General features: G+C 52.6%; 2 protein-coding genes across 5 annotated transcripts in view; both read right to left on the bottom strand.

The window, feature by feature from the left end:
- Nucleotides 1-188: 188 nt before the first annotated feature.
- On the bottom strand, nt 189-19,666 carry SLC25A1 (solute carrier family 25 member 1). 2 transcript variants are annotated; one of them, XM_065033136.1, is made up of 9 exons: nt 19,639-19,666; nt 4,012-4,119; nt 3,762-3,861; nt 3,409-3,547; nt 2,853-2,937; nt 2,597-2,701; nt 2,070-2,185; nt 1,675-1,748; nt 189-1,557 (listed from the first exon to the last, which is right to left on the bottom strand). In XM_065033136.1, the coding sequence occupies exons 1-9, from the start codon at nt 19,649-19,651 to the stop codon at nt 1,443-1,445; spliced, it is 855 nt and encodes a 284-aa protein (XP_064889208.1). In that variant the 5' UTR covers nt 19,652-19,666; the 3' UTR covers nt 189-1,442. The 2 variants fall into 2 exon arrangements, with proteins under 2 accessions (XP_064889208.1, XP_064889207.1); XM_065033135.1 differs by lacking the exon at nt 19,639-19,666 and adding an exon at nt 14,905-15,088.
- A 1,923-nt stretch (nt 19,667-21,589) lies between these two features.
- Nucleotides 21,590-26,402, bottom strand: part of CLTCL1 (clathrin heavy chain like 1) — a 35,365-nt gene continuing 30,552 nt past the window's right edge. Inside the window, exons 31-33 of one of the 3 annotated variants that reach the window (XM_065033099.1) lie at nt 26,254-26,274; nt 23,947-24,022; nt 21,590-22,919 (exon numbers count right to left, since the gene is read on the bottom strand). In XM_065033099.1, the coding sequence (XP_064889171.1) occupies nt 22,804-22,919; nt 23,947-24,022; nt 26,254-26,274 (213 nt within the window). In that variant the 3' untranslated portion in view covers nt 21,590-22,803. The remainder of the gene's footprint in view (nt 22,920-23,946; nt 24,023-26,253; nt 26,275-26,402) is intronic. The other 2 variants (XM_065033101.1, XM_065033100.1) reach the window with 2 other exon arrangements.

The following is a 26,402-nucleotide window of genomic DNA, read 5'->3' as shown; positions in this document are numbered from 1 at the left end:
CTGCAGTTGCTGGAACAGCTGTGAACGGGCACTGCTGGGCTGATGTTGACACTCTCCCAGGAGCGCTGGCTCGGACTTGGAGCGCAGTGAGACAGGGGTGCAGAGAGGGACCCCATCCCCAATCCCCACCCATGCCACAGGAGCTGCTCGCTGCCCGCTCAGCACAGCCCTGACACCAACACAGCTGCTAAAGCCAGACTGACTTTATTCAAATTGCGAATGTAAAACAGAATAATAATAAAAAAAAAAAACATAAACCCAACCCTCAACTGGCTTCAGAGCAGAAAGCCGCAGGTAAACCGTGCCCAGGCTTTACTTCTCCTCCTTCGCCCTCCTGCGTTAAGGCTGTATTTGTCACTGGGGACAGGAGGGAGGAGGGACAGGGCAAGCCCCAACTCCCGCAACTCCCCAGCTCCTTGACGGGAAGTTTGGCACAAATCCGGCATGGCCATGCCTGGTGTGGGGCAGGGCAGGGCTCCAGCCCCATGGCCACGGGTGTTAGTGGGTCAGCGTGAAGCTCCGAAAGCTACGGGATTACCTACGGGGCCGCAGCGAGAGGGCAGATGGCGGGAATGTGGCAGAAGAAGGGGTTTGCACGCCCGGCCAAGGGACCAAGTCTGTGGCATGGAGCTGTGCCTCCCCGCCCCGGCTTGTGAGTATGTCTCAACTGTAAACAGCAAGTGCTGGGGACACCTGGCTCACCCCAGCCCCGGCCCCACAGCGAGAGAACTAAAGGCCTGGCTGCACGTGCAATTTTGGGCAGCAACTGCTCAGGAGCCCGGGGTGAGTGGGAACTGGGGCTGGGAGGCTGTACCCCGGGGCCCAGTGCTGTCAGGGAGGTGGGAGCCTGGGCCCGCACCAGTGGGTCAGTGCCTTCCCATCCCGGGGCGGGCAGGGCTGGTGGCCCCCCCCAGTGCTGCTGTGCAACCCAGAGCATCGCTCTGAGCTGGCAGTGTCAGCTCCAGGAGCCTCTGCCAGCTGTGATGCCTGGTACACAGCTTGGCCATTGTACCCCAAAGGCTCCGAGGGGCTCTCAGCACCCCCAAAAAGTGCTGGCCCCAAGGCAGCCGGCAGCTTCTGGCTGCTGAAGGCCCTGGGGGAGCAGGGCCACTGTCCCCAGGGACACCTCACCCTGGATAACCTTACAGGTGATGCAGGACCATGGGGAAGTGTCACCAGGGAATCAGGGCGCGTATAACCGGGGTGCTGGGGGTCTGGGTGATGGGATATGGCTCTCTCCCTGCTCTTTTCAGCACACAACTGATAACTAGACCTGCTCCAGAACCTGTTCCTAAACATGGAGGTGGTGGGGTTTTGGGGAGGATGTGGGCATGGGGCAGACCTGGCCCCGGGCAGCGCCGGCGGGCAGCTGTGGGCTTGGTCACGGCTCTCCAGCTGCACCCCGTGGGGCGAGGGAGGGGGGGCCGCCCCGGCCGGCCCCCTCAGTCCGTTTTCCACACCTTGTTGAGGAACTTGACCACCTCGTCGTAGATGACGAAGACGATGGCCACGTCGAGGCAGACGCGGCCCAGGCGAGGCACCGTGCCCTTGTAAAACCTGCCAGGGACAGAGGGGAGCCGTGGGGCTGGGGGCCCTCACAGCCCCTTCCCTGCCCATCCTCTCCACTGGCCCCGCTCTGTGTCTCCCTTTGCTCACCCTCACCACGGGACTTACGCTAGAGGCCCTTCGTATTTCATGATCTGGTAGGCGCAGTCCCAGGTGCTCTTGTACTTGTGCGCTTCCAGCCCCTGCAAGATGGGAAAAGCTGGGTTAGAGGCACGTCCAGGCTGGTTTCGGGGGGGAGGCAGGGAGCTGGGGGTGTGCCAGGAGGAATCAGTCCCCATGCCCTGCTGCGGGCCACCAAACCTGCAGGGATGCACCCACTTCCGTGCCAACACTACCCAGCACCCCCACAGCCCAGCTGTGAGGGTGCAGCATCCCCAGACATCTCCCAAACTTCACCAGCATTGTGCCCCTGCCCTGGGGGCTGCACAAAACAGCCCCTGGACAGCCTGTGACCCCAGCCTGCTGCAGGCAGAGTGGCCCCACACTATACCCTGGTGCTGTACCTGCATCCTGGTCTTCACCACGTCCAAGGGGGTGTTGCCGAAGACACTTGCAGCTCCAGCAAGGGCTCCAAACACCCCCGTGACGAAGGGGTTGATGACCTTGTTGGGATCATCCCCTGGGAAAGAGGAGAGGTTGAGGGCAGAGTGGTGGTGGGGGGTGAAGCACAACATCCTTGAGGGAGCCCACAAAGAAGGTCTCAGGTCTGGCTGCTCATGGTCAGGGCTGGTGCTGTGCTGTGCTGGGGGACCAGGGCATTTAGAGAGGACTGTCCAGTGGCACCAGTATCCCAGAGCGCACACAGCACCGGGGAGCCCAGGGTGGGAGTGGAGGTGATGCTCTAGCACTGGGATGCTTCAGCCTCTCAAGCTGAGGCCCCCTTGCCCTGGCTTTCACCTCCCTCCATTGTGAGAGGCTGAGCCACAAGAAGCAGAGGATATGCTGGTGGGAAGCCCAAGCTTGGCTCCCAAGGATGGACTCGGGGAGCCAGCAGTGCAGCCGGGGTGCCTGGGGGATGGTGACACCATACCTTTGTACCAGTTCTTGAGGGAGGTCATGACGAAGAAGCGGATGGCCTGGTTTGATCCTTGCTTGAGGACGGTTGCGGTTAAACCCTGGTAGGTCCCCTTTAGTCCTGCAGCAAGAAAAGGCGTTGGAGGGCAGCACCAGCCTCACCCGGGCACAGAAAAACCTCCCCAGGCGGCTGGTCCCAGCCTGCACGCACTCCTGGCCCCTCCACATGGAAGCACTGCGGGGGAACAGGACATTGACTCTCCAGGACTCACCCTGTTCCCGAACGATCTCCCGGACGCCGTGGAAGAAGCCACGGTATTTGGGCTTGGGGGAGCACTGGTCATGGATAAACTTCACCTGTGGGGAGACAACACGCTCGTCCTGGCTGAGGTGAGGGGGGATGCGACAGCCCCGAAGAGCTGCCAGGCACCTCCTGCCTTGCCCTGGGGACGGTCCCAAGAGCCGAGCCGACCCACGAGGCCAGGCAATGCGGGGTGACGTCACAGCGAAGCCTGCGCCCATGGCCAGTGGTGTGTTTTGCAGAGCGCAACCTGGGAAACCACCCCTGTGAGTGACTGCACAGGTATTACAGCCCAGAAATGGGCACAGGATGGTTCCCGGGTGGGGGGCTGTTCCCCAGAGCGGGGAAGGGGCCATGGCTGCTGGGTTTGACCTCTCCATGGGTCTTTCCAGCATCAGCTCTTCCCCTACAAAACCAGCCCAAGCAAACCCACGTGGCCCTTGGCTCGCTGGAGAGCTGCCAAGCATCCCGCCCCGTCCCAGGGAGGGGTGCCAGGGCAGGGACACTGGCAGCTGCCTCCCACCCACCTTTATGGTCTCCATGGGGCAGACCACCACCACGGCCTCGGCCACACCGGCGCCCAGCCCGCAGACGAGGCCCCGCGTGCTGTCCAGCCGCCCCTGCTCATCTCTCATCTGGTTGCTGAGGAACTCGAACATCCCAAACCTGCAGAGGAGCCGCCGTGCCAACCCCCAGGCACCCGGCCAGGGGGCTGCCCCCCCAGTCCTGGGTCTGTCCCTGGCAGCCGCCCACCTTCCCAGTGCGGGAAAGCACCCGATTTGGCAAAGTGCCACTGGGGACGTCGAGGCCAAATCCACCCCCACACTTGCTGTCACCCGGGGTCCCCCCGTGCTCACCCCATGCCATGGGGGACACCTACCTGACGGCGGCCTTGGGGATGGAGCCGTACACCAGCGAGCTGAGACCCCGGTACAGTCCCCGGATGCCATGGTCACGGACAGTCTGCTTCACACAATCCCCTGCAGCAGAGCACAGCGGCACTGCCATCACCTGCCACGCCAGGGCCACCGCGCTGCCCCCACCAAACCCCGCTCCCCCAGCGCCAGCCAGGCCCCCGGTAACCCCTGGATCCAGCCAGTGAGTTAGGGTAGCACCAGGCGCAAGCTCACCGATGCCCTTGTAGCGAGGAGGGTTTGCCTTCTCGTCCAGCTGCAGCTGCGTCTTCACATACTCGGTGGGGAATGTGATGCAGATCTCAATCCCTCCGGCCAGGCCACCTGGGGGAACAGGGAGGACACTGGGGCCGGGAGCAGCACCATGGCCATCCAGCACCACGTGGCTGCTGCCAGCTCCGTGACGGCTAAGCCTGAGACCTCTGGCAGCCAGGTCTGGGCTGGGACGTGGTGTCGCTGTCCTTGCATGGGGACTTCACATAGCAGCAGGGCCCCATGCCAACCTGGCATTGCTGCCTGGCCATGGTAAGAGCTGGCAAGGAGCTGGGTGAAAGTGGTGGGAAAACCGGGCAAAACACTGTACACATGGTGGTTTCAGCATTATTTATCCCTCAAAGGCACCTCTCTCCAGAACCCTACACCCCAGAGCTTGAGCTGCCAGCACAGGGATTTATAAACCCAGTAGAGCCCCACAGAGCTGCAAGAGCCCTGGTACTGCTCCTCCAGCACCAGCAGGAGCCCATTTGCAGACCTGGCCGCGCCAGCATGAAGTGCAACTATCATCAAGCCCATCCAGCTGCCCAGAGCTCACGCAGTGGCGACTGCTGGGCGCTGATTACACTGGCCGAAGCCTTTCCCACCACAACCTGGGGACGCATCAACACCCCGGCACCAAGCAATGCTGGCTCTCAGGGTCTGGCACCCCTTGGCATGGCTGAAGTGCCACCACCAGCCCTGCCATGAGCTGCCTTGGGGCAGCAGAGCCAACCCCGCTGGGCTGTGGGTCCAGGGGAGCCAGTCTGAGCCGCAGCCAGCCAGAGAATGGCTGCACAGCACGGTTCCCTGCATCAAAACACAGTGGGAGCTCTTTGTGCCAGTGCTGGAGGAAGCGTGGGGCCGAGCCAGGCTGCCCCATGTCTCACAGGGCCAAACCCCACTGCATCCCAAGCCAGGAGCCAGCACTGAGGCAAAGACCCTGCCAGGGACCAGGCACTGCACCGTGCAATGCCGGGAGCCCTGGGTGCTGCCGCTGGGGCTGGGCACCCACCCCAGCAGCCCCCAAAGGCCTCCTGGCTCCTCGCCTGGGGAGGGCGACTCAGGACCCGGTCTTGCAGGACACAGCCTGGCACAGGGTCAGGTCGGCTGCCAGTTGCCAGTCAGGGACAGGTCTCCCACCGCGCCTCCACCAGCCCAGCCACATCTCAGCGTGACTCAGCAGCACTGTGGCTCCTGTCACAGCCACCCCCAGCACGCAGCCTCGCTGGCACAACCCCACACCAGCCCGGGAACATGCTGGTGTCCCCAGAAGAGGGACATGCTGCCACCGCAAGCAGGGCCAGCGCAGGGGCAGGGTGCAGCAGTGGGTTATCCTGCTCTGAGGCAAAGTGCAGCCACAGCACAACACGGCAGAGCACAGCTCGGCTTATCAGCACCCGCCAAAGCACCCTGTGAGGGGACCCTGATAGGGGACACCCCGGCCCACAGCTGCTTCCCGTGACAGCAGGAAGTATCCCCAGCTCTTTCGACCACGGAGGTTTCTCACAAAGTCTTATTTCTTTTGTACAGCTTCCAAATCTAGAAGAGAGACCCTTTAGCCCTCTGGCACTGCCTCCAGCTTTCCCCTGCAGAGTGCCACCAGCGAAGCCACCTGCCCAGTGTGGGGACATCCCAGAGGGCAGGCTGGCATCCCCCAGGACACCACTGCCTTCTCTCTGCCATGTCCTTCTGGAGGGAAAGGCAAGAAGCCTGGCTGCACTCCCTGCTGCAGCGGGGCAGCATCCACCATACAACAGCCTTGTCCTGGCTTGTCTCCCCCAGGCACAGAAGCAGGGGGCTGCACTTGTCCTCACGGAGCCTTTTAAACACCCAGCACAGCCCAGGATGACGGGAAAGCCCAGCCCCGCGCTCCATGAGCATCCCCTCTCCTCCCACTGGCACTGCAGGGACAGGGACGCCACAGCACCCAGTGCCGGTCCCCCATCCTGAGGGCAGGACCCACCAGCCCAGCCTGGCAGCACCCAAGCCCCGTGGGCGCTGGGGACAGGCAGCAGGCCAGGCCAGCCCAGCTCTGCCGCAGCACACAAAGGCTCCTTGTTTCCCCCCTGTTCCCAGAAGGGGCTGGAGCTGCTCAGCCCGGGCCAGGCAGGCGCCTCTCAGGAGGCAGCCATGGGCAACCACCAACAGCTCTTAGGCCTCTGCAGTACTCTGTGCTTCGGCACTGTGGGTGGGAGCTGCGGCAGCCGCAGCCAGGCCAGCTCACACTGGGACAGCACGGGAGAACAGTCACCATATCCCCAGGTTCCCCAGAGCTCTCCTGCTGCCCCCTCAACCCTTTCTCATCCTTGGCATGTCTGTCAGAGGCGGCAGACGCTGCCAGTCCCATGGCACGGGGCTCGCCAAGCACTGTCATTTCTCCTGCAAATCCAAACAGCTCCTGCAGAGCAGCTGGTGGGTCCCCAGTGAGCAGTGTTATGAGGAACAGCATCCTCCAGCTGGGCACAATGGTCCCCAAAACCCAGCACCAGCTGGCACCTCTCCGTGCCACTACACACCAGTGTGCCACCAGCCTCGCTGCTACCACCGCCACAAGAAATCCCAGGTGCTGCCAAGGCCCCTGCCTTCCCTCCTACACTGCAGACTTCAAGTGCTGGACATTTTAAGAGCCATAATTGTTTATTTCTTCTTGGTCCCCCAGCACCAACTGCTACTTCAGCACGTTCAGGAGCCAGACAGCAGGGAAACACTCAGGACAAGCAGCAGTCCAGGGGCACCCTGGCTCACAGCACCAAATGGCACAGAGAGGGATGCCGCACATCCTGCAACCTGCCCCCAGCCTCTGCAGCCACTGGGATTAATGATGTTTGCCCATGCAGGGGAGGCAAGGAGGCTCTGCCCGGCATCCTGCTGGCAAAGTCACATCCACAGGCATCCTGGAGCCTGTGAAGTGCCCCAGCAAAGGGACAGCACACCCCTCTTGAGAACTGTCTGCCTCTGGGGTGCCAGGGCTGCCCAAAGGCTGCTCTGCCACAGCACAGCTCCATCTCAGGCAGCTGCACACACACACACCCCAGGGCAGGGGAACAGGTCTGTCCAGGGAAACGCACCCAGGGGAGGACGTTCCTGCTCAGGGTGCGCTGCCAGGTCCCCTCCCTGCCCCAGATCCCACAGGAAGGGGCACGCAGCAGGGACCGCAGACACACTGTGACTTGAGGCAATTTTATCCTGTTTTCCTCTGCCCGCAGAGAGGCAGAGCAGGACAACCCCTGTCTGCAGCTCCTTCCCTCTCTGGAGACGAGGCCCATCAGAGGTCCCGCTCTGCTGCCGAGTGTCCTCTCCTGACACAGTTTTATTCCAGCGGAAACCTCATTCTACGCAATAAATCACCCCACTGCCTGCGAACAGCAGCTCCTTCCAACCCCCTCCCTCGCCAGGGCTGCCGAGGGCTTTGCGACCTGTTTACCCGGACTTTAACCAGCAGCTTGAGCTCTTGCAACACCACAGAGTCAGCAAGAGCAGCCGGCAGCGAGCGCTCAGGAGGTGAAAGAGCAAGTGGGGCAGCCCGGCCGCCGAGCCAAGGCTCTCGGCTGTGAGCTGGATGCAGCGGAGCCAGCGGACAGAGGACGTCCTTCAGGGAAGGTCGCTCTGCCCAGCCCCACAGAAAGTGTCTCTGGCGGGGGGATCCCAATCCTGGCACTGGGAATTGCTCCCTACCTCCAGCAAGCCTGCAAGGACACAGCTGCCAGCAACCCTGACCCCACGGCCCAGGGGGAGAAGGGAAAAATACCTGTTTGTCAGCCACCTGGCATGGTTTTCCCAGAAAAAGTGTAGCTTCTCTTTGTGGAGTGGCGAGCAGAGTTATCTGCGGACATGGCCACAGCCTTAGACCCCACTGGGGAGCTGGCAGGGAGGAGAAGAGGGTTTGGGGACAGCGGGGGGTTGCTGCCACTGCAATTCTGGCACAGCACGTGATGGCATCGGCACACACAGGTTCAGCTAATGACCCCAAACCTCGTTAGCAGGCAGCTTCTGGGGACACCATCATCCACCCCCAGCCAGCCTGTCCCAGGGACCCCAGCTCCAGTGCCCAGGACAGGGTGGGTGCCAAGGGCAGGAGGACACAGCCAGCACGGGGAACACGAGCAGAGTCCTGGGGACCGACACAAACCAGGGCTGCGCAGCCAGGGCTGGCACTGCCACCCCCTGCAAACCCCCAGCCGGAGACAAGCGGCCCTGCAGGCACCCACCGCCCCGTCTGCGAGCCGCAGAGGGGCAGGAGGTGGCACCGACCCTCTGCCACTCCTGCAAGTGCCTGCGCCTGAAAAGCAGCAGGTCTCTGTGCAGCTCTGATGACAAGTGGGCACCTGCAGAGCAATTTCAGCCTCTCCATTTTAAGGGCAATTTCACACGAAGATACACAAGCACCTGATTTTCATACAGAAAGCTCCTTTTAACTTCAGAGCACCCTTTCAGGCCAGGATAAACTATTCCTAAGGGTCTGGAAGCAAAGCAGCAGAGCTCTCTCTCCCAGAACCCTACCCTGGAGCGTGCCATTCCTGCATGGCTCAGGGTGGTGGGAATGGACAAACAGGCTTCCAGCTCCTCTCCAGAGCACCAGCAAAAGCTGACCCCCGTGCTCCCCCCTGTTTGGAGGGCACCCGGCCCACCTGCAGAAGGTGCAGGTCTGTGGGGTGAGCTGAGCCGCTGAGACTCAGGACACGAAGCAGACACTGTAGACACAGTGTGCTGCCTCCTGTGTGCTGTGCTTGTGGTTCCGACCCTCACCAGGGGACCGGCTGCCCTTCCCCATCAGCCGATTGCCTCCAGAGCTGGGGAAATGAAAAATAATAAAAGAATCAAAGACCAGCAGGGCGCTACAAAAAAGGAAGCCAGAAATGCCCACCTCCAGCTCATCCCAGTTCTCTGTCGAGGGACCGACCCTCCTGGCAGCCATCCCTGCTGCTCTTGAGCCATCCATTAATAACCCAGATAAAGGCAGTGGAGAAATCCTGCTGTGCCTGCAGTGGTGAAACGGGTTCAACGGGCTCCACCCTTCCCGCATCGTCCCACCACGGGCCATCTTGCGAAATGGGCTCAGGGGCAGGCAGGCACCTTGCTGCAGAATCTCCCAGCACTCTCCCAGCTTTCGGCAGGGCTGGCACCATGGTCCTCACCTGGACACCTCCTCCTGCCACCCACAGCCCTTCATCGCCCATCTACAGCCCGATGCTTGAGGAAAACCACCAGGGGCTGCTCTGCGGAGTAAGATGTTATACAGCACTGAGACTGGGGAGGGCTGCTTCCCCAAACCAAATTGCCAAAGGATTCCCAGTGTTTTGGTTAAAAGGGCAAAAACACATCCTGCAGCAGGCCAGGCTGTCTCAGGGCATCCATCCCCTGCCCTGGGGCCAAGGGCTCTGGAAAGTCTCCTATCTGATGGGGACAAGGCTGGCGGGGGGCACAGGGCTTCAGTGTGTCCATCGGTAAATACACACATGGCTGCTTTCGTCATGGTAGTGTGCTACGGCCAGGCTGGCCAAAGTCTGATCCCCTCAGCGGGGATACACGGATTGACAAACATGAAATGCACCTCTCTGTGCCCTGTGCCATCGGGTGGGTAAACAGCCCCATGCAAACAGTGCTGCAGATAATGCTGTGGACTGGGATGGAGTAATTTGTCCCTAATTTTACTGGAAACATCCTATTTCAACAGGCTGTCCTTTCACAACCTGCTCATTCATCTCCTCTTCACATATACTTCTTGATGGGCTAATATTGTAATAAATAGTTCCTACATTTTAAACTTCTTGGCTGTGAGTATGATGGCAAAAGCCATTGACTTTGGTCACAGTCACAGCATCACCTGCCTTCGGTGCCGACTCCACCTTCGGGGACTTGCCAAGTCATCCGTCCCAACTCAACAACTCACCTTCTTGTCACTGCCCCGCACACCCGGCTCCCGGCCAGCCCACCACCCGCTTCAGACACCTACTTTATCAGTGCTAAAAACCTTTCTGAAGACGAGCAACAGGGACCGGACGTCAGAGCCCAGGGCTGTAGAATACTTTCCCCAGTACAGCCCTGTAACTGGGTGAAGGAGCCACTGCTGGGACTGAAGCTTCCCCTAGTCTGGTCTCTTGGCCACCAGCACAGGGGAATGATGGCTGTACTGGGCACTGGAGCACAGGGAGAAAGAAGATACGGCAAGAAACCAACCCCTGTTGTCAGGATGTGACCTGAGACCTCAGGGCACAAGGACAGAGCCACACCGCCCAGGCAGGAGCAGGCAGGCTGCATTGGCATGCATCGCGCAGGGCCATCAGAGATGGGAGACGCCGCAACATCCCTGAGCTGTCAGCTCACGATGCTCATTGCCTCGGGAAGACGGATGGCTCCTTCCGATTATTTACGTCAACCCAGAGAAAATGGTTGCCTGCAGAATGTCAAGCAGAGCATCAGGCACGCGAAAAGCTCAGAAGCTCACATTTTGAAGCTCAAGGTTAAGCCCAGCTCACACAGAATTTGTTGACACCAAAGAAGCTGGGCAACCCGCTGCAGTTTCCCAGCCCTGGGGCCAACAGCCTCTTCCCACCAGAAGACTTGGGGCTGCTCTAGGTTTCCACACCAGCTGCAGTCCACAAGGGCTCGCAGGCGGGCAAGGACACAGTCATGGCCAGCATGCTCCTTCCCTGCTCCCCAGGCAGAGACAGCCAGCGGAGGCAGCCGCCAGGGAAACCACAGCCAGGCGCAATGCACCAAGGGCCAACAGACTTGGCAAGACTGGTTCCCTCCGCACTCACCAATCCTCCCCCACAGCCCTGTTCAGCCCACCACTCGCTCCCCCAGCTCAGCATCGAGGGGGGAACACGCCCCACTCTGCTGTGAGTACCAGGGACCCACCTAAAAGCCAGGGACTGTGCTGAACCACAGCTATTGGCAGAAGCACAACCTCTCTTCCACCCTCCCAGGAGGGCAATGGCCCTGGAAACCCAGGTAGGCTTGACTTGAGGGAAAGGAGCCCTACTCTGCAAGAAGCAAGCCTCAGCTTTCACACCCGGCCCCTGAACCCCTCTCCTCTGCAGGTACAGCATTTCCTAAGAAAAGATCATATCAAGGGAACGACAAAGAAAAAGAAACTGAAGCTCTAATTACTGCTTTGTCTCTCATGTGATCCTGAGCTCCAAGTGCTCCATGCACTACCCTGCAGGCCCCACTCCCTCCTGCCCACACTCCTCCTGGGACCCTGGTGCACATCGCTGCTATTTCCCAGTGGTGCTCAATGTCTGTGGCAAACATCAGAACAACACCCACGACCATTGCAAGCTCTTTCCAAACCAAGCACCACGCAGGACAGCATCCAGCCAGGATTAGGTACAGGCAAACAGCAACTGTGCACCAGCCCCACAGCGAGCAGCGGTACCGTGCAGAGAGCAGGGCAGCTGCGAGCTTCTCCATGGGAGGGAGCAGACCCCAGGCTTCAAAGCTGGCTAAAAACAGAGCAAGACTGTACTTAACTGGGCAGGGCTGGCAAAGCCTTTCATCAAATGGCCGCTGCTAACCAGGAGCAAAGTTCTCAGGAGGAGGGCAGGGGTGCGGGGGTTTGCCTGCAAAATAGCACAGACCATTTGCGCCGGGCTCTAAATAGTTCACCACAGGCTGGCTCGAGCTGACCTAACAGCTCTGTGGTGCCCAAAAACCCAGCACCCATCCCTGAAGGAGGCTGGCGGGAGGGACAGGAGCTCAGTGCGCTAAAGGGTTTGCATGGAAACCACAGCACAGAAGCTGACAGCTATCTGTAGGGAGGCTGGAGACACCGCTGGACTGCCAGGTATGCCTGTGAACAGGAGAACCCAGCAGAAGAGACACGAGCAGGTCCTCAAGCCAGCTCATGAGCTCACAAGAAAATTATACTGGCTTTACAACAGGTAACTGAGCCAGTAGATGAGACAGAAACACATAGCATCTGTTTCAGCCTATACCTACATATTTATCAGTTTTTTAACCTTGGCGTCCTACAGCCACATCGCTTCTCACCCAGTGCCAGGTCCCCCAAACCTACTGCGTCCCATCAGTTTAGAGCCTGGGAGACTTTTCCCCTCACAAAGGGGTCTAGGAATTGAACAGCAGGGACACACAACCACTCAGCTCTGCCCTCTCTGGAGCCCAGTCTGTATGCAGCTCCCCAAGACCAAGTCCTGGCAGCAACACCCATCCAACCGGCCAGGACAGTCCAGCTGGCTTCGTGTGCTTCGGCCACACACAGGGACGCAGCCCCGGCACAGCCTGCGTGGTCACAGCAAGGTGAAGTGCTGCCCTGGCACACAACAGCTGCTTGGACAAACAAGAGCCCATTAGCAAATTAATTTTTAACTTTGTTGAGACAACTGAAGGAGAAGAGCTCTTGGCAGCCAGAGCTTCACCTGCACCTCTTCAGAAGAGGCAGCCCAGGCTGCCACCAATCCTGGGGGAAGACTGGTGAGTGCGGAGGGAACCAGCCCAGCTGCTCGGGTCTGGGCAGCGTGAGCGGGCTGTGCCCCCCTGGCAGAGGATCCCGGTCACTCACAGGGGCTGGGAGCAGATACGCACCCAGGACGGGATGACGGGATGCTTATTTAACTCCACCAGTACAAGGTAGATGAAGCACAGCAGAGGAGGAATGGTCCTTCTTGAACACCTCCAGCTCTCCAGAAGGCTGAGATTTGGTGATCACAGCCCTGTTGTGCAGACAGATGAGAATTCTGAGAGCACCAGTAAACCCCTTAAAGTCAGCAGAGGCAGCCACGAATGGCACTGCGTGTCCCCCGCAAGGGGCTGGAGGGCTGAGCACACCGGGACACAGGGAGTTAACAGCAGCTTTCTCCCATTTATGTGGTTCTCTAATACAATTAGATACCACAGAGGCTTGGCTGGACTTCTGCCCGTTAACCAATTACTCTGATTTGCTTTGTGCAAGAAGACTAGCATCTCAATAGGGTCCTTCTTCCAGCTCTGCAGCTTCACACAGACCCACAAGTGCCCTTCCAAGCAGGGGCATGTGCAGCTTTGTGCTGCGTTGCCCAACATGGCACCTGACAGAGGCCACAAGCACCACATGCCTTCCTTTACACCAGAACAGCTTCCAGGCACACCTACAACAACTTTCCTGGCAGAGGAGAGCAGGACAAGCCTGCTGCAGCCTCTTTCAGAATGTGCTGATAAGCTATCTACAGCTGATGATCCCTGATTACAGACCTACGCAAGGGCTGTGAACGTCTCCTGGTACACTGGCCCAGGCAGTGACAACCTCATGCACCGAATGTGGGCAGCGAGTTGGGAAAGACTCGCTCTAGAAGACTGGATGGGGAGCAAGCTGCCTGTCCTTCCCACCCTAGACCTAGACTAAATCCCATTTCAAAAACCTTAAATAAAAGGGGTAAGAAGAGACCTGAACTAACAACCCACTCTGAAGAGCTGGCAGCACAAACCTTGAAACCCCCGAGGAGCAGAGAACTCTGGAGCTTGGCCTCACCGAAGGTCTCATTTGACTGAGAAGGCACCTTCTGCCTCCTCCTCGTGCCCCAGCCCTTTGGCCGTGCAACCTGGCTGGCAGCACGGACCCCTCCAGGCGACGTGACCCTCGGGGGCCTCGTCACCCTTTGCACGCTCCAGCGCTCGCATCCGTTCCCCGCAGCGCTGCCGTCTCGGTCAGTTCTCCGGAGCTGCACGAGGGGAGGCCGATGGCCGAGGCAGGGCCAGTGCTGGCCCGCAGAGCCAGAGCAGCCAGGACTCAGTTCCCGTGCCCAGCCGGAGGGCAGGCAGACCTCGCTCCTCCTGCGTCCCCTCTATGGGAGGCTGGAGCTCTGCCCTGGGAGCAGAGAGTTGGACAGATGAACAAAGGCACAATCGTAGGTGGGGGAATTGGCTAGGAAACACAAAAGCTCTAAACATGCCAATTGTGTGGAGGCTGCAATGGCTCATTTCAAAGACAAGACGTGAATCTCCACTCTGGGAATTGTCCCGAGAGCAGCAGGAGAAACCAGGGAGCTAATGAATAGCTACAAAGGAGTTTAACAAGCCTGCAACTATCTTGGACTCCATTCAGCTAAAGCTTAAACCAGCTACAAGTAGAAGGAAGGGCATTAACTCTGCAGTTACTACTGTGCTTGCAGCCTGCTTAGATCCTATGGAAACAGTCAGAACTGGAAAGGAAAACATGCCCAGATGCACGGGGACTGATGCTGAGACACAAAGGAGAGACCAAGAAAAACATTAGTGGAGCTGTATCAAAGCAGCGTGTGAGACACAGCTAGAACTGGCACAGCCTGATCACTGCCGCTTTAGCTTTCCCCCCTTAACGTGTCCGGAGGGTCCATAAGGAGGTCCCCCGCTGCTGCTTCGTCCGTCAGTTCAACTCCCTCCTGCTAACGTGAAAACGTGCCCTGCTGAACAAGGCGGCTGCTCCAAGCGCAGTGTTTACCCCGTTACTGCAGCGAGCACTCCAGCACCTTCCCAGCCAGGCCACAGGTTGTTGGAACAGCCACACAGCGACACTGTGACCAGGAGCAGCGGGAGCCCGGGAGCCGCCGCCCCAGCTCGGGATGCAGCTGCTGGAGCTCTGTTACCGCTGCCCAAGACAAACCCCGGTTCGCCGCGGGGCAGCTCCCGGGATGCAGTGGGGTGATTTCCTGAACAACCCCGGGGCTGGCACAGCGGGAGCAGCCCCGAGCGGGCTGGGCATGAGCGATCCCCGCAGGCTGGGTGGGGGTGACAGGGACACGGCACCTGCGGGGACGGCGCCGCCGCGCCCGGGACGGCTCACGGCAGCCGCCGCCCAGCACGGATGCCCACGCTGGCAGCGGCGGTCGGGTAAACCCACCCGGGGCGGGGCGGGCTCGGTGGCTGGGGGTCGCTTACCTGCCAGGATGGCCTTGCCAGGGTGGGTGAGCTTGGCCTTGCCGGCGGGGGCGGCGGCCGCCAGGCTGCGGGGCGCGGCGGGGGCGGGCATGGCCGCGCTGCGGCCGCTGCTCCTGCGCTGCCCGGCGGCGGCGGCCGGGCCGTATTTCAGGGCCGCGCCCGCGGAGGGGCGGCCCCGGCGGCGTCACATCCTCAGGGGCGGGGCGGGCGCAGCATCCCGGGGCTCGGCCTGCGGGGACCGGCCTCCTGCGGGGCAGACGGGGAAAAGGAGCAGGGGGGCGGCGGAGCGCGGCTTGTGCCTCGGCAGTGCGGAAGCGGTGGCTTGCACTAACCCTGCTCCCCAAAATCTATGGCAAAAACCCTCGGCGTGGGAGCAGCAAGAAGCTGCCAGCCCCGACAGCCAAGGACTCGGCTAACACCGCTTCCTCCCCTCTCAACAACAGCAAGCAGCACCCCCGAGGCACATTTTGGCCAGAACTAGCTGTAAAAACCACCCTAAAAAATACTCGGTCACTAAGACTTTCACAACAGTACACTCACTGCTCTTGGACAAAGGTAAATTTGGCTTTTACAGGTCTGAGTGCACTTTAAACACATATTATTGTTCCTATCACATCCATTGCTTGAATCAATAAAGCAGCAAGTAAAGGGAAACAAGGAATCTCCCATTGTTTTAATTGCATGTGAATGCCTAATACTTGTAATCACTGGCAGTGAGCACACAGACCCTGGGGCTTGTTTCAGATAATGTTTATGTTTTGTTATCAACTACTAAATAAATAGCCTGTGTAAAAGCAAAAACGAGTAGCAGTGTGTTTATCTGCACAAGAAGGAAGAGAGGCCTTCACTAATACAGCTGTATTTATAGGAATGCCAAAAAACCTTAACTCTCCTCTTCTCCCTTTGGGATCTCACAGAAAGCAGGGGGCTCTGGAGCTGTGTTCTCTCTTGCGCCTATTCCCAAGAGGGAACATTTTGTGTAATAAAGCTGCCCCAGCCGTGTGTAGATCACACTCCTGTCAAGACTTGTTCTCTGTGCATTTTGTGACATGATTTTTGCTCAACAAGGCTCAGCAATGAGGCCGCTGGGTTCCACTGCCAGCCTCACCTGAACGCAAACCCCGCAGCTCCAGCGCAGGGACACAGCTGCGGCTTCGTGGGTAAACCGTCTGCAGAGAGACCATGTGGGAAACTGAAGCACCTTTGTTCTGCCAGGATTAAAAGCAAACAGATTCATACTTGCAGGGCAGAACTCATCCATAGATGAGGCCAGAACTGTACGTGGTTTCAGAACAGAGTTAAGACAGTCACTAAGGCAAGTGTATTGAGGTTGGTCTCACATTAAGTCTAAGGCCACCCACCTCCAGCACAGGGAAGGGGACAAAATTGACATGTGAAGGGTACATGGAAGGAACAAAAATTCCAGTTACAGATGCAGAGCAGCTACTCTGTGTTCAAGTTAACAGTATTAGAATAGCAAAAATCAGATAAATCCTTTCAGAGATGGCAAACAAATGGAAATGCATTTGGATTTCTAATCTCTGCAACTCCTTACCACCTTTCCATCAAATTATCATAATATCCACGTATGCTTGTAGACACGTATACCCACTGCAGTGAGGCTGTGGTTACCTTAACAAACACTGGATCCTACAGAGCCCCAAATCAAGTCATCAAGGCCTGCGCACAATGTTGTTCTAAGAAAATACTACACCACATGTTTAATTCTCATCAGCCTCAGCAGGATTCACAGCAGCACTTACCTTGCTGAACAGGGAAAGGATTACTCATATTTAATCACAGGCATATTGCAAGCCATCTCAGCTTGACCTCCAAGAAGCTGCTAATACCACTTGTCAGCAGAAAGCCTGAAGAAGAGCACCTAAGGAAGATAAGCAACCCCTGAAATACGAGAGCCTGCAAAAGGTGCATTTTAAATCCCCTAAGTGTCTTACATGAAAGTAAAGACTTGAGCAGACTTGCATGGTTAAGAGCATCTCCTAGGAAATGGGTGTTCTAAGCATAAAAGAGCGCCTACAGCTACAGACAGGACACCAGCTCCTGTATCTCACTGCCCTCACTTCAGGAGTTTTCATGGAAACAACCCTCAGACAACCTGAATCCATCTCCCTTGCTGGGCATTGATGCTTGTTTCTGCTGCCATAGAAAGGTATAAGAATTGTGAAATACATAGTCAGGTGCTATTGCAGCCTGAACACCTCATGACCTCCCTCCAGGCCATAATAATCAGAGTTAAAAAGAGAACTACTGAAGATGGAAGCATTTTCTTAAATTTTTTTAAACACAAATGCTGATTGCAGACAGAGCTTTTGGGATCCCATAAAGCATGTGAACAGTGAACCCACTTGATCAGTTCTAACTTGTCCCTCCCCTGCCCCTTCCCAAAATTACTTGTCTGCTTATTTTAATGGGCACAGTTTGATGTACCCAGCAGCACACCATAGTTTCAGACACCATATGTGTCAATATAGGGCAGAAAACTTCCTATTATATACCCTTGAATCAGAGAATCTCTTCATTTCACTGAACAGCTGTATTATATGAATCGTTACAACTCATCAACTACTACAAACCTTTCCATGCAGTATTAATCCACATCACTTGAGCTCTCATGGTAAAATAAGAAAACTCATTCCCTCTTGGATTCCCTGCCAAGAACAAATCCTTCCTTTATGTGTAACAGATCCTGTGCATAACAGGCTTCAAGGAGAAGCAATTGTATTGAAGATTTGAGTCAACATTCCCCCAGCCTTCAGGTGTGTGCAGCAGGAGGTACAGTGACTGTAAGAAAGATGAAGCTATTTCAAAACAACCTGTGTGATTCCCACTTGAGCACACATGCTCCTGTTGATAGTCAAGGTTTTTCACTGAGATTGAGCCTCCAAAGAGCCCAGAAGTCCCTGTTACACAAGCATTTGAGTGGCGTGACTCATCTAAGATCAGTGAAATCCACATAGTGCATACAGCATTTACAAGTTATCACACTTCCCTCGCAGCATGATACAGCACTGAAAGAAACTACTCCAGCTGACAAACCCTGTTAGCAGTTTACCCTAGATGAGACCATTTCCCCGCCCTCTAGCTGAAAACAGAAACTATCTTCCAAAATGAAAGCAATTCAAAGATTTACTAACCAGCCCTTCCCACTCCAGCGCACTCCCAGCTTCCCAGCTGGAGACCTCATTGCTGTGGAAAACAACATACCAGATGACTTTGTAATTCCTTCCTTCCGTAACCACTAGGGGGAAAAGGAGAAATACAGATTTTTAGATATTTAAGTCTTGATTAGAACCACAGTGGACAGAAAAAAAGTATCCTTGAATCATTGAACAGCAGAGGAGAATGACTGAATATACTCAGAATTTATAAATTCTGACACATAAAAGCAAGACAAGACTTACCCTTCACTGACTGTATTTCAAATTCATAACATCTTAGTGCTTAAAAGCTGGCAACTTTATAGTCTATTTTAGCTTGGAAGAAAACGGATGGATTTTGCCACCTTTCTGAAAGATCGCGAAGGTTCCAGACTGAAACACATACTTATCCTAATAATTTTGCATCATTTTCTTAGTAAAACATGAGTCAGGATCTGTCATTGCCTTTGGAAAGGTGCCCACAGATAACACATTGTATTGAAAACCAAGGAAGCTATACTAGCAACAAACTCCTTCAAGGCTGAAAGTTTGCTGAAGAGATGCAGCAGAATAAAGAGACTCTAGATCCATTAAGCTGGACTGATGCCTCTCTAGGTTGCTGTAGCAAGTGTGAACTCGCTCAGCAAACCACAACCTAATTACACACCAGTGTCACAAAGCACTCTGATGTCATTAAGCATTTTCCAGCCTTACGTTCCATAACATCTTATCACAAATTCAAGATGCCCCAATGAGATTGAAGTAGTCTTGGGGTACTCTGTAAATTGAAAAAAAAGAATCAGCTTGGAAACAAATGACAAGCCAAGCCATTGCAGCAGAACAGGGAAGATCCAGAAGAACTGAAAGAAGTTCTGCAGGTGAAGAATATACCCTATCCCGAGGTAGCACACACACACTTTATAAACTGCTTGTTATGGGAACCTGGTACATGCAGTGGTACTTTTCCAAGATTTGCAAGATTTCTAGCCTCATTTTTCTTCAGTAGATTGCATCCACTGCCACGTAAGAGTTTCTCAGTGTCAAAGTTCCAGCCTGCCAGTTAAGATGTCACACATTGAAGCGCAAGTATTAACTATAGAGCTGTCAGTCAGCTTTGCCCAAGTATATCAGATGTACTCAAGTACAGAAGTTAATCATGCTCGTATAAATAGGCTTCAGACAAAGGATTTATCAGTTTTAGAGTCCAAAAAACAGAAGAAATCTCTTTTTCCTGCTGGTTTTGCTAGGGAAAGAAATTTGTTCCTTGTTTCATGCAGCCTTACTAAGGGATCCATGTCATCCTGTAAGTGCCAGCTCACAGCATTGTGGTTGCTAAAAAAAGAAGCTATTAAATTTAAGTTTTGGACCTTACAGTTACTACTGTATCTTTCCTATAATTTGTATTAACTTAAATAGGTTTCATCTGTCTGTAATTTTTATTTTTTAAGGAGCAAAACTACTTAGGAGCATTTACTTCTGCTACGCTATCATTTAATTATAGACCCCTAGAAAGCAGAAGGGAAATGGAAGTCTTATAAAACATTGCATTATGGAGCCAATAAGAAACAGAACTTACCCCAGCAATGCATTCCTTCTGAGTTAAATTCCACCTGAATTTATGGGGGTGGCTCATCTGGCCCATCAGAGCAGACAGGGGCAGCCTCCATCAGAATTCTGCTTCTAGCAGCAGCTTTATTCCTGCTTTCACTAGGTGTTTGCACCAAAAGAAACCAGTAACCTTTAGAGATATGAGGGAGCAAAGGATAGTGTGAGGAGCTCAAGTGCTCACACAGAGTGAGCAGCTGAATGCAGATCAGAATTTATGCCAAGAGCAGCACATGTCCTTGCAGTCATTCCTGGAGATCAGTTTCCACCTCCATCACAGGACTTTAAAGCAACTCACAGGCATTGCTGTGCAGCTGCTTGTCATCTCTGATGCCAGACCTGTAGTTGCCCAAAGTGTGGCAGATCGAGGAAGATCCTCCTAAGGTCTGACAAATAGCAAGAGCTATTACATAATGAAATCCACACTGTTTGTCACAGGAAAAGCATGAGTTGGTAAAAGCCTGCATGTAGGTTCAAGCAAGTTACTATCTGACAGCATCAGAAGCCCAGAAGTTACACTCTAGATGCTGCACTATGTAGCATGTTCTGCATGAACTCATCATTCTACATGATAGCACTAGCCCCATCTCATGGAAGTGGTGGGTATTAGTGAGGAGCTTAGTTTTAAAGGAGTTCTTCTGCAAAACAGAGTCTTACCCAAACTTGCATGGACACTGCACCCTCATAAAGTGGATTAAGTGACCCATTTAACCCACTAAAAAGGGGTCACCACCTGCTGAGAAGGACTTCACTGTTAAAGAAACAGTGAAGTACTCTGATATGCAAAAGTTTGTTCCACATCCTGGGTACAGCTGCATTGGAATGGCTGGGAGTAAGTTCCCAGATGCACTTTAGAATGCAAGATCACATTTATAAAAGCCATTACACTTAGCAAGAGCTTAAGATACCAAGAGAGCAACTAAAACAAGGCTATTCATCAGAGCTGGCAGCTTTGCTTTCCTTGAGAACTCAGTCATTCCTGTAATTAGATTTCTAGACTGCAACTATTAAGAATCCCCAGACTAGCTCAATTCTCCACAGGTCATGAGCTGTTCTAGTATTTAATCAGCATTTTACTGTATTCCACCATCAGCTTGTAATTGTTGCTATGAAGTCACAGTAAATTTTCAGGTTAAGAGGAAGGAAACTCCTATAGTCATATGAATCCTAGAGCTGGTCTTCAGTTCCTTTTGACCCACAAGAAAATAGTTACAAAATATAAGTACTATTTGTCTGAGAAATAGCGTGCTACCTGATTAATCCCTGCTGGGAAGAAGTCTGGACAAAGTGCAGATTTGCTTGAACTCATTAGCTGCTCAGTATTTCAAGCTGAGCTGTGAGTGCTGATCAGTACAGAACTGAGGTGGTTGTGTTACAGCAACACTTGGAGCACTCCAGCCTGTGTCGGGAAGGTGGACACTGCATCTCTCCACCATTCCTACCACAGTGCAGGGACCAAGAAAGACAACATACTACTTAGAATTACACCAAAGCAGTCCCTGCTGGTTGGCATTTAAAGACTTTTTGCCCTGTTCAAGTAGAACTCAGTACGAAAAGGTGCAGCTTACCACTACTGCTGCTATATTAATGTATTTTGGTCGAAAAAGGCACTACCTGCAGCATCACCCTCAGCACAGGACTGAAGCTTTTCCAGTCCCATGAAATAAAGTCATGTAAGCACATGACTGCCTCCTGCACCATGACCTCCACTCGTGACAGTACTGATGTGTCCAGCAGAGACCACAACTCCCTTTCAAATTACTTGCTGAGCCCTCTGTGTGAGGTGCTTTGGCAGAAGTTTATCTTCTTCCTGCCTGTCATCCTCAGTTGTCAGATTAAAAAACCTGTTGCTATTAGTGGTAGCGTATTGCTACTAACCAGTCCCCACCCCCAAGATATTAAGACTAGAACCACACAGTGGATACTGCAGTTTTACATTTATAGTTGGACTTTTATAATATTCAAGATTAGCACAAGATTCATAACCATAAATTATACATTGTTATCTAAGTACATAAAACATTAATGATACATGTATTTGAAGAGTGGCACAAAGTAATAATACATCCCTGTTGGCATTCTCAAAGAAAGAGGTGGGTGATGGACAGGCCGTTGATACTACTGCAGCATAGCAGAACTGAGTCACTGCACCCTGTTAATTCAGGTGGTGCTGACTCTACCCACCAGAGAGTGTCAGAACATTGTGTGGCAGGAAGCCAATGCCAGAACCAGTTAAAGGTGCAAATAAAAAGTCAGGATTATGGCCCTCCCTACTGCCTCAACATTTAGCAGTGTGTCCCCCTCCCCAACCCCGACACTGTGCTCTTGCATCTCTAGCACTTTGGCAGCCCATGCACACTTCAATGTCTACTTGCCACACATAGCTGAGGTTTCCTTTAGTACCATTTAACGTCAACAAGTAACATGCTCTCTTCTTGTTAAACAAAAAGGATCTGGGAAATGCTTGCTCTCTGGCATGAGAAGATTTATTTTCTTCAAGTCTCAGATCTACTCCAGAAAATATAGAACAGACTCCAACAGCATTGAACCCCAACAGCATTATTGTCCAGAAAAGGAAACTTTCCCAATATTCCTCTAAACATTCAGAGCACAAATATTAGAAAGCCCATTTTCTTTTGCACGCAAGACCGCAAATAAAATGGGGTAGAGTCAGATGTACACAAGCTTTCAACAATTCATTATTAACGAGATGCTTCACTGAATTGTTAACAACCCTGCTACTTCAGTAGCTTCAGCTAAAGCTTTAACAACTTAGTGCCAGGCAATTTCCCAGCTGCCTTCAATGGGCTTTGCAAAAGAAAGAAAAATATGCTCTCTTCCCCCGGTCTCAAGCAGTTATTGCTATATGAGTTAGTGAAATAGTGCCTTAACTTCAGACAAGAGTCTCACAATGTCATTAACAAAAGCTGCCTTTCAGAGGTTGAAATGTAACCGGACAATAATCAATAAATAACAGTAACAGGCATCCCGTTGAAGTCTCCTCACTGAGCCAGGCAGCGTGTTCAGCCAACAGAAGGTCATCTGTGCCTTTGGGACCATTGTACACTTCTTGGAGAAGTTAAAAAGGGACGGGAAGGAAGAGAACAGAGACAGTGAAGGTCTGTCAGAGAGCTAGTTACATATTGAAACCATAAACAGGTGGCTGGGTGAATCCTGGTGCTGTGTATCCATATGGGAAGTTTGCCTGGGGAGGTACTGCACTGGGGCCTGCTGTTAACATCAACTGCTGGCCTAGAAAGCACAAGGGAAAAAACAAAACAAAACACAAAGTTAGTTTAAGAACCAAAGCTTCCTTAATGGTAGCTGTACTATGGGACAGGATTATGAGGCTTTAGCTAAAAGTCAGCCACTGTATAAGCATACACTAGCAAGTCACACCATTACTCAACATGCACCAGACTGGGCACCCAGGTCAGCTGCTCTTGCTACCAGAAAATGACAAAAGCAAGGCAGACTCTGAGGGAAGTATCAACTGACCTTGGGGGCATGATAAACCTGGCCTGTTTTGAAAAGGCCATACTGAAAAAAAAAGCTCATACTCTTTAACCCATGCACAGTCAGAACTGAAAAGTAAAGCAATTCAAGCAAATAGTTAGGTCTGTTAAGCCTCAGAGTCTGGAGAGTGTTGCAAAAGGCCCAGGCATACCTCAACAGATTTGTCTTTCTCACTAAGAACACACATGCCTCATGCATATATTAAATGCAGGTTAACATTTACATCAGACAGTGAACCAGTCACATCCTTCCCTTAGCAGCCACTTCTAGGCACTTGTTAGCAGAATGCCTCTTCAGAAGGGCTTCTAAAATAGCACACTTGAGGTTTCTGCACACCATGGTTTTTGGCTGCACGCATCTTAAAATGGGTGAGCTAGAAAGCCAGTCTGCATCTCTACTTGGGAGAGCAGAAGGCAGACACATTCCTCAAACAGGAATAACAGGCAGAATTTGCATGCGCTCTAAGTTACTCTGGGGTTGTGCACACCTTGCTATTCCCTCTCCTGTTACCATACTGAAAGACAATTCCTAAGCTAGAGTTCTGAGGCCATGTAAGAAGAGCAAGACTTTAGCTGAAGAGTAGAAGTACCGTAAGAGTGAGATGTCACTTCAACAACTTATGTCTCTGGCAGATGAACTGCAACCATTTTACTACCTAGTTGAAACCAGTTTGCTTTGACTGGAAGTAGTCATTTAAGTTACCTCCATAAAGAGAGACCAGAGTGACAACAGGTAATCAATTAAAACCAAGTCTTTCACCTACCAAATACTATTGGAGTGGGTTCAGTTACTTGCTCCTCTTCTTTTCTTAGGCTTTCAGAAGCATCAAGTTTATCCACCTACATTGAAGCGAACAGGAGATGTATGAAGGCCTTGTCTAGGAATTGCACGATCGCGTGAGGCTTCTCATGCCTGGTATCTCTGCTATCAAGTGTTCCTTTTATTAGTCCAAGCTGGAGACTACAAGAGTCTGTGTGTTCCCAGCCAGCTATGTTGTAAACCTGTCCTCCTAATTGCTTTAGGTTTAATGCAATAAACAATAGCTGTCAACTAGAGCTGAGATCATTGTTACCTTCAAGTAAAGCACTTTTGGGGCCTTATTCTAGTCACTGTTAACTCTATGACCCAGAAAACAAGCCCATCAGATTGCAGTTCCAAGTATCATCTCAAAAGCGCATAATCTACACTTATCTACTAAACCTGTAATCCCTCTCCCCTTCAACGAGAGGACCCAGATATTTGAGAATACTCCAGACACATGAAGTTTGATCTTATTTAGGACCACAGCCTAACCTGAGCTGCAGAGTACTGGTTTAACTGTATTAGTGTTCACATCGGCTTCTTTTAGAGGAAACTCTAGAACCCTTATGGAAAGTGGTCTAGTACTATTAGCTTTATACAGATCTCAGTGTTGTGCCAAATGATGCTCTGTTCACACTAAACACATTTGTGAAAGTGCTACAATAATGCAGCAGCCCCAAACAACTTCAAATTCAGGGTGGGGGGATTAATCTGAGGAGGCAACAGTATCTTCCTTCTCTCAGGTTTAACAATTTATATCTTCCATAAAAGAACCATTGAGACTGAAGACTGCAAGGCATAAAAATCACAGCTTTCCATCCAGATATAGGCAGTACTAACATCCTGGCCAAACCTGCATTTAGCCCAATGCTGTATTTCAGCTGTTCCTCGTCCTCCTTTCCTACTGCAAGAATCATATCTGGTCTGAGAAGTGCTGCAAGAGGGGCCTCTGTTATACTTCAGAGAAGTTACCTAGATGTGGTGTGTAACAGTTTGCCAGACCATTTGAAGTTTGCAACTCTAATAACTTGAGTGGCAGTAGGTCTTTAACTGGTTCATTAATAGCTGTCAGCTTAACAGCACTTCAGGATAACACTATTTATGTTACAAATGCTATCCATATTACTATGGATCAAAGCAATTGACAGCTACCGCTTTCAAACAAGTTGTTTTGCTCTACGATCTGGGATTCCCACTCTGTCTTCAATTAGACTTTCCTGCTTACTGCCTCAAAACAATAATGAACTTCAAACAGAAATGCAGTTACTCCCTCTGTTGGGGAAACAGCAACACAGAGAGCAGACAGCCCAAAGAAGGGACAAGCACAGCTCTCTCCAGGAAAGCCTTAACATCTGTCTGATTTGTTGCCTAGAAGTGAAGTTGTTCAAAAGGTTCCAAGTGAGTGTCATCCTCCTTTGTGCATCTGTCCCCTTCTGGGCCACAGGCTGTTCTATGCTTTAACACCTTTCTATGCATAAAGTTCTGGAAGACATACACACCCCACTGATAAAGTAATCTTTTTTGTACTTTTGAAGTTAGTTACACAACAATATTTTAGACATACCACATTTAAAGCCCATTCTCTAATTCCATGTTTTGCAGTTAATTCAGACTAAATTAGTTCCACTGAAAACCGCTTTCACCATGCAGATTTTCCTTCTGGCAAGTTATCCCGTATTTAGTACACACGATTACTTGTAAATCCAACCAGCAGTTTAAAAACTATGATCTGACACCTAAATCTCAGATGGAAGAGTATAGGTGAAATTGTGTGGCAAGTTTCTCCTCAGTGGAATATGAGGAGAGAGAAGAGTTTAAGATCTGTGCAAGTACTTACTTCATAATAATAGACAAGAAGTTTACAGAAACTTTATGCTACTATTCAAACCCACCATGCCTGAAAAATCGCAAACTTCAGTAATTTACAGCACAACAAGCAAATCACATCCTGTTGTGTGGCAACTGCTTTTGTCTACTTAAGAACATCTTCCCTGCCACCAGATATCTAGACATAGTGAGCAGAAGCCCAAACACTCAGCTCCTGCTCAATCACTTGGCTTCTATTTCCCATGAAAATGAGCAGAGTCTGGTTGGATTTTCAAGTTGCTTATGAATAGTTATCCTTTCAGCATTAGAAAGTGAACAGGAAATGAGTTAGAGCTAAATTACACTGCTCTTCTGGCAGAAGCTACAGCTAGATTCCTGTAAAAGAATCCTAGGATACTGAGGGACACAAATGAACACAAAGAGTTTGAAATCAGAGTGTCACCTTATAGAACAGCCCATCAACCTGCAAGAAAATTCAGAGGGGAACACTTAACATGACTGATTAGAGGCAACTTTTAGATTACTCATTTTAATGAAGTTCTTTACTGTGATGTTCTATGCAACCCTAGAGCATTCCAAGGAAGTATCTCA

This window comes from Columba livia, chromosome 17 (assembly GCF_036013475.1).
Source record: "Columba livia isolate bColLiv1 breed racing homer chromosome 17, bColLiv1.pat.W.v2, whole genome shotgun sequence".
NCBI lineage: Eukaryota > Metazoa > Chordata > Aves > Columbiformes > Columbidae > Columba > Columba livia.
This window is presented reverse-complemented; position numbering and strand designations above follow the sequence as displayed.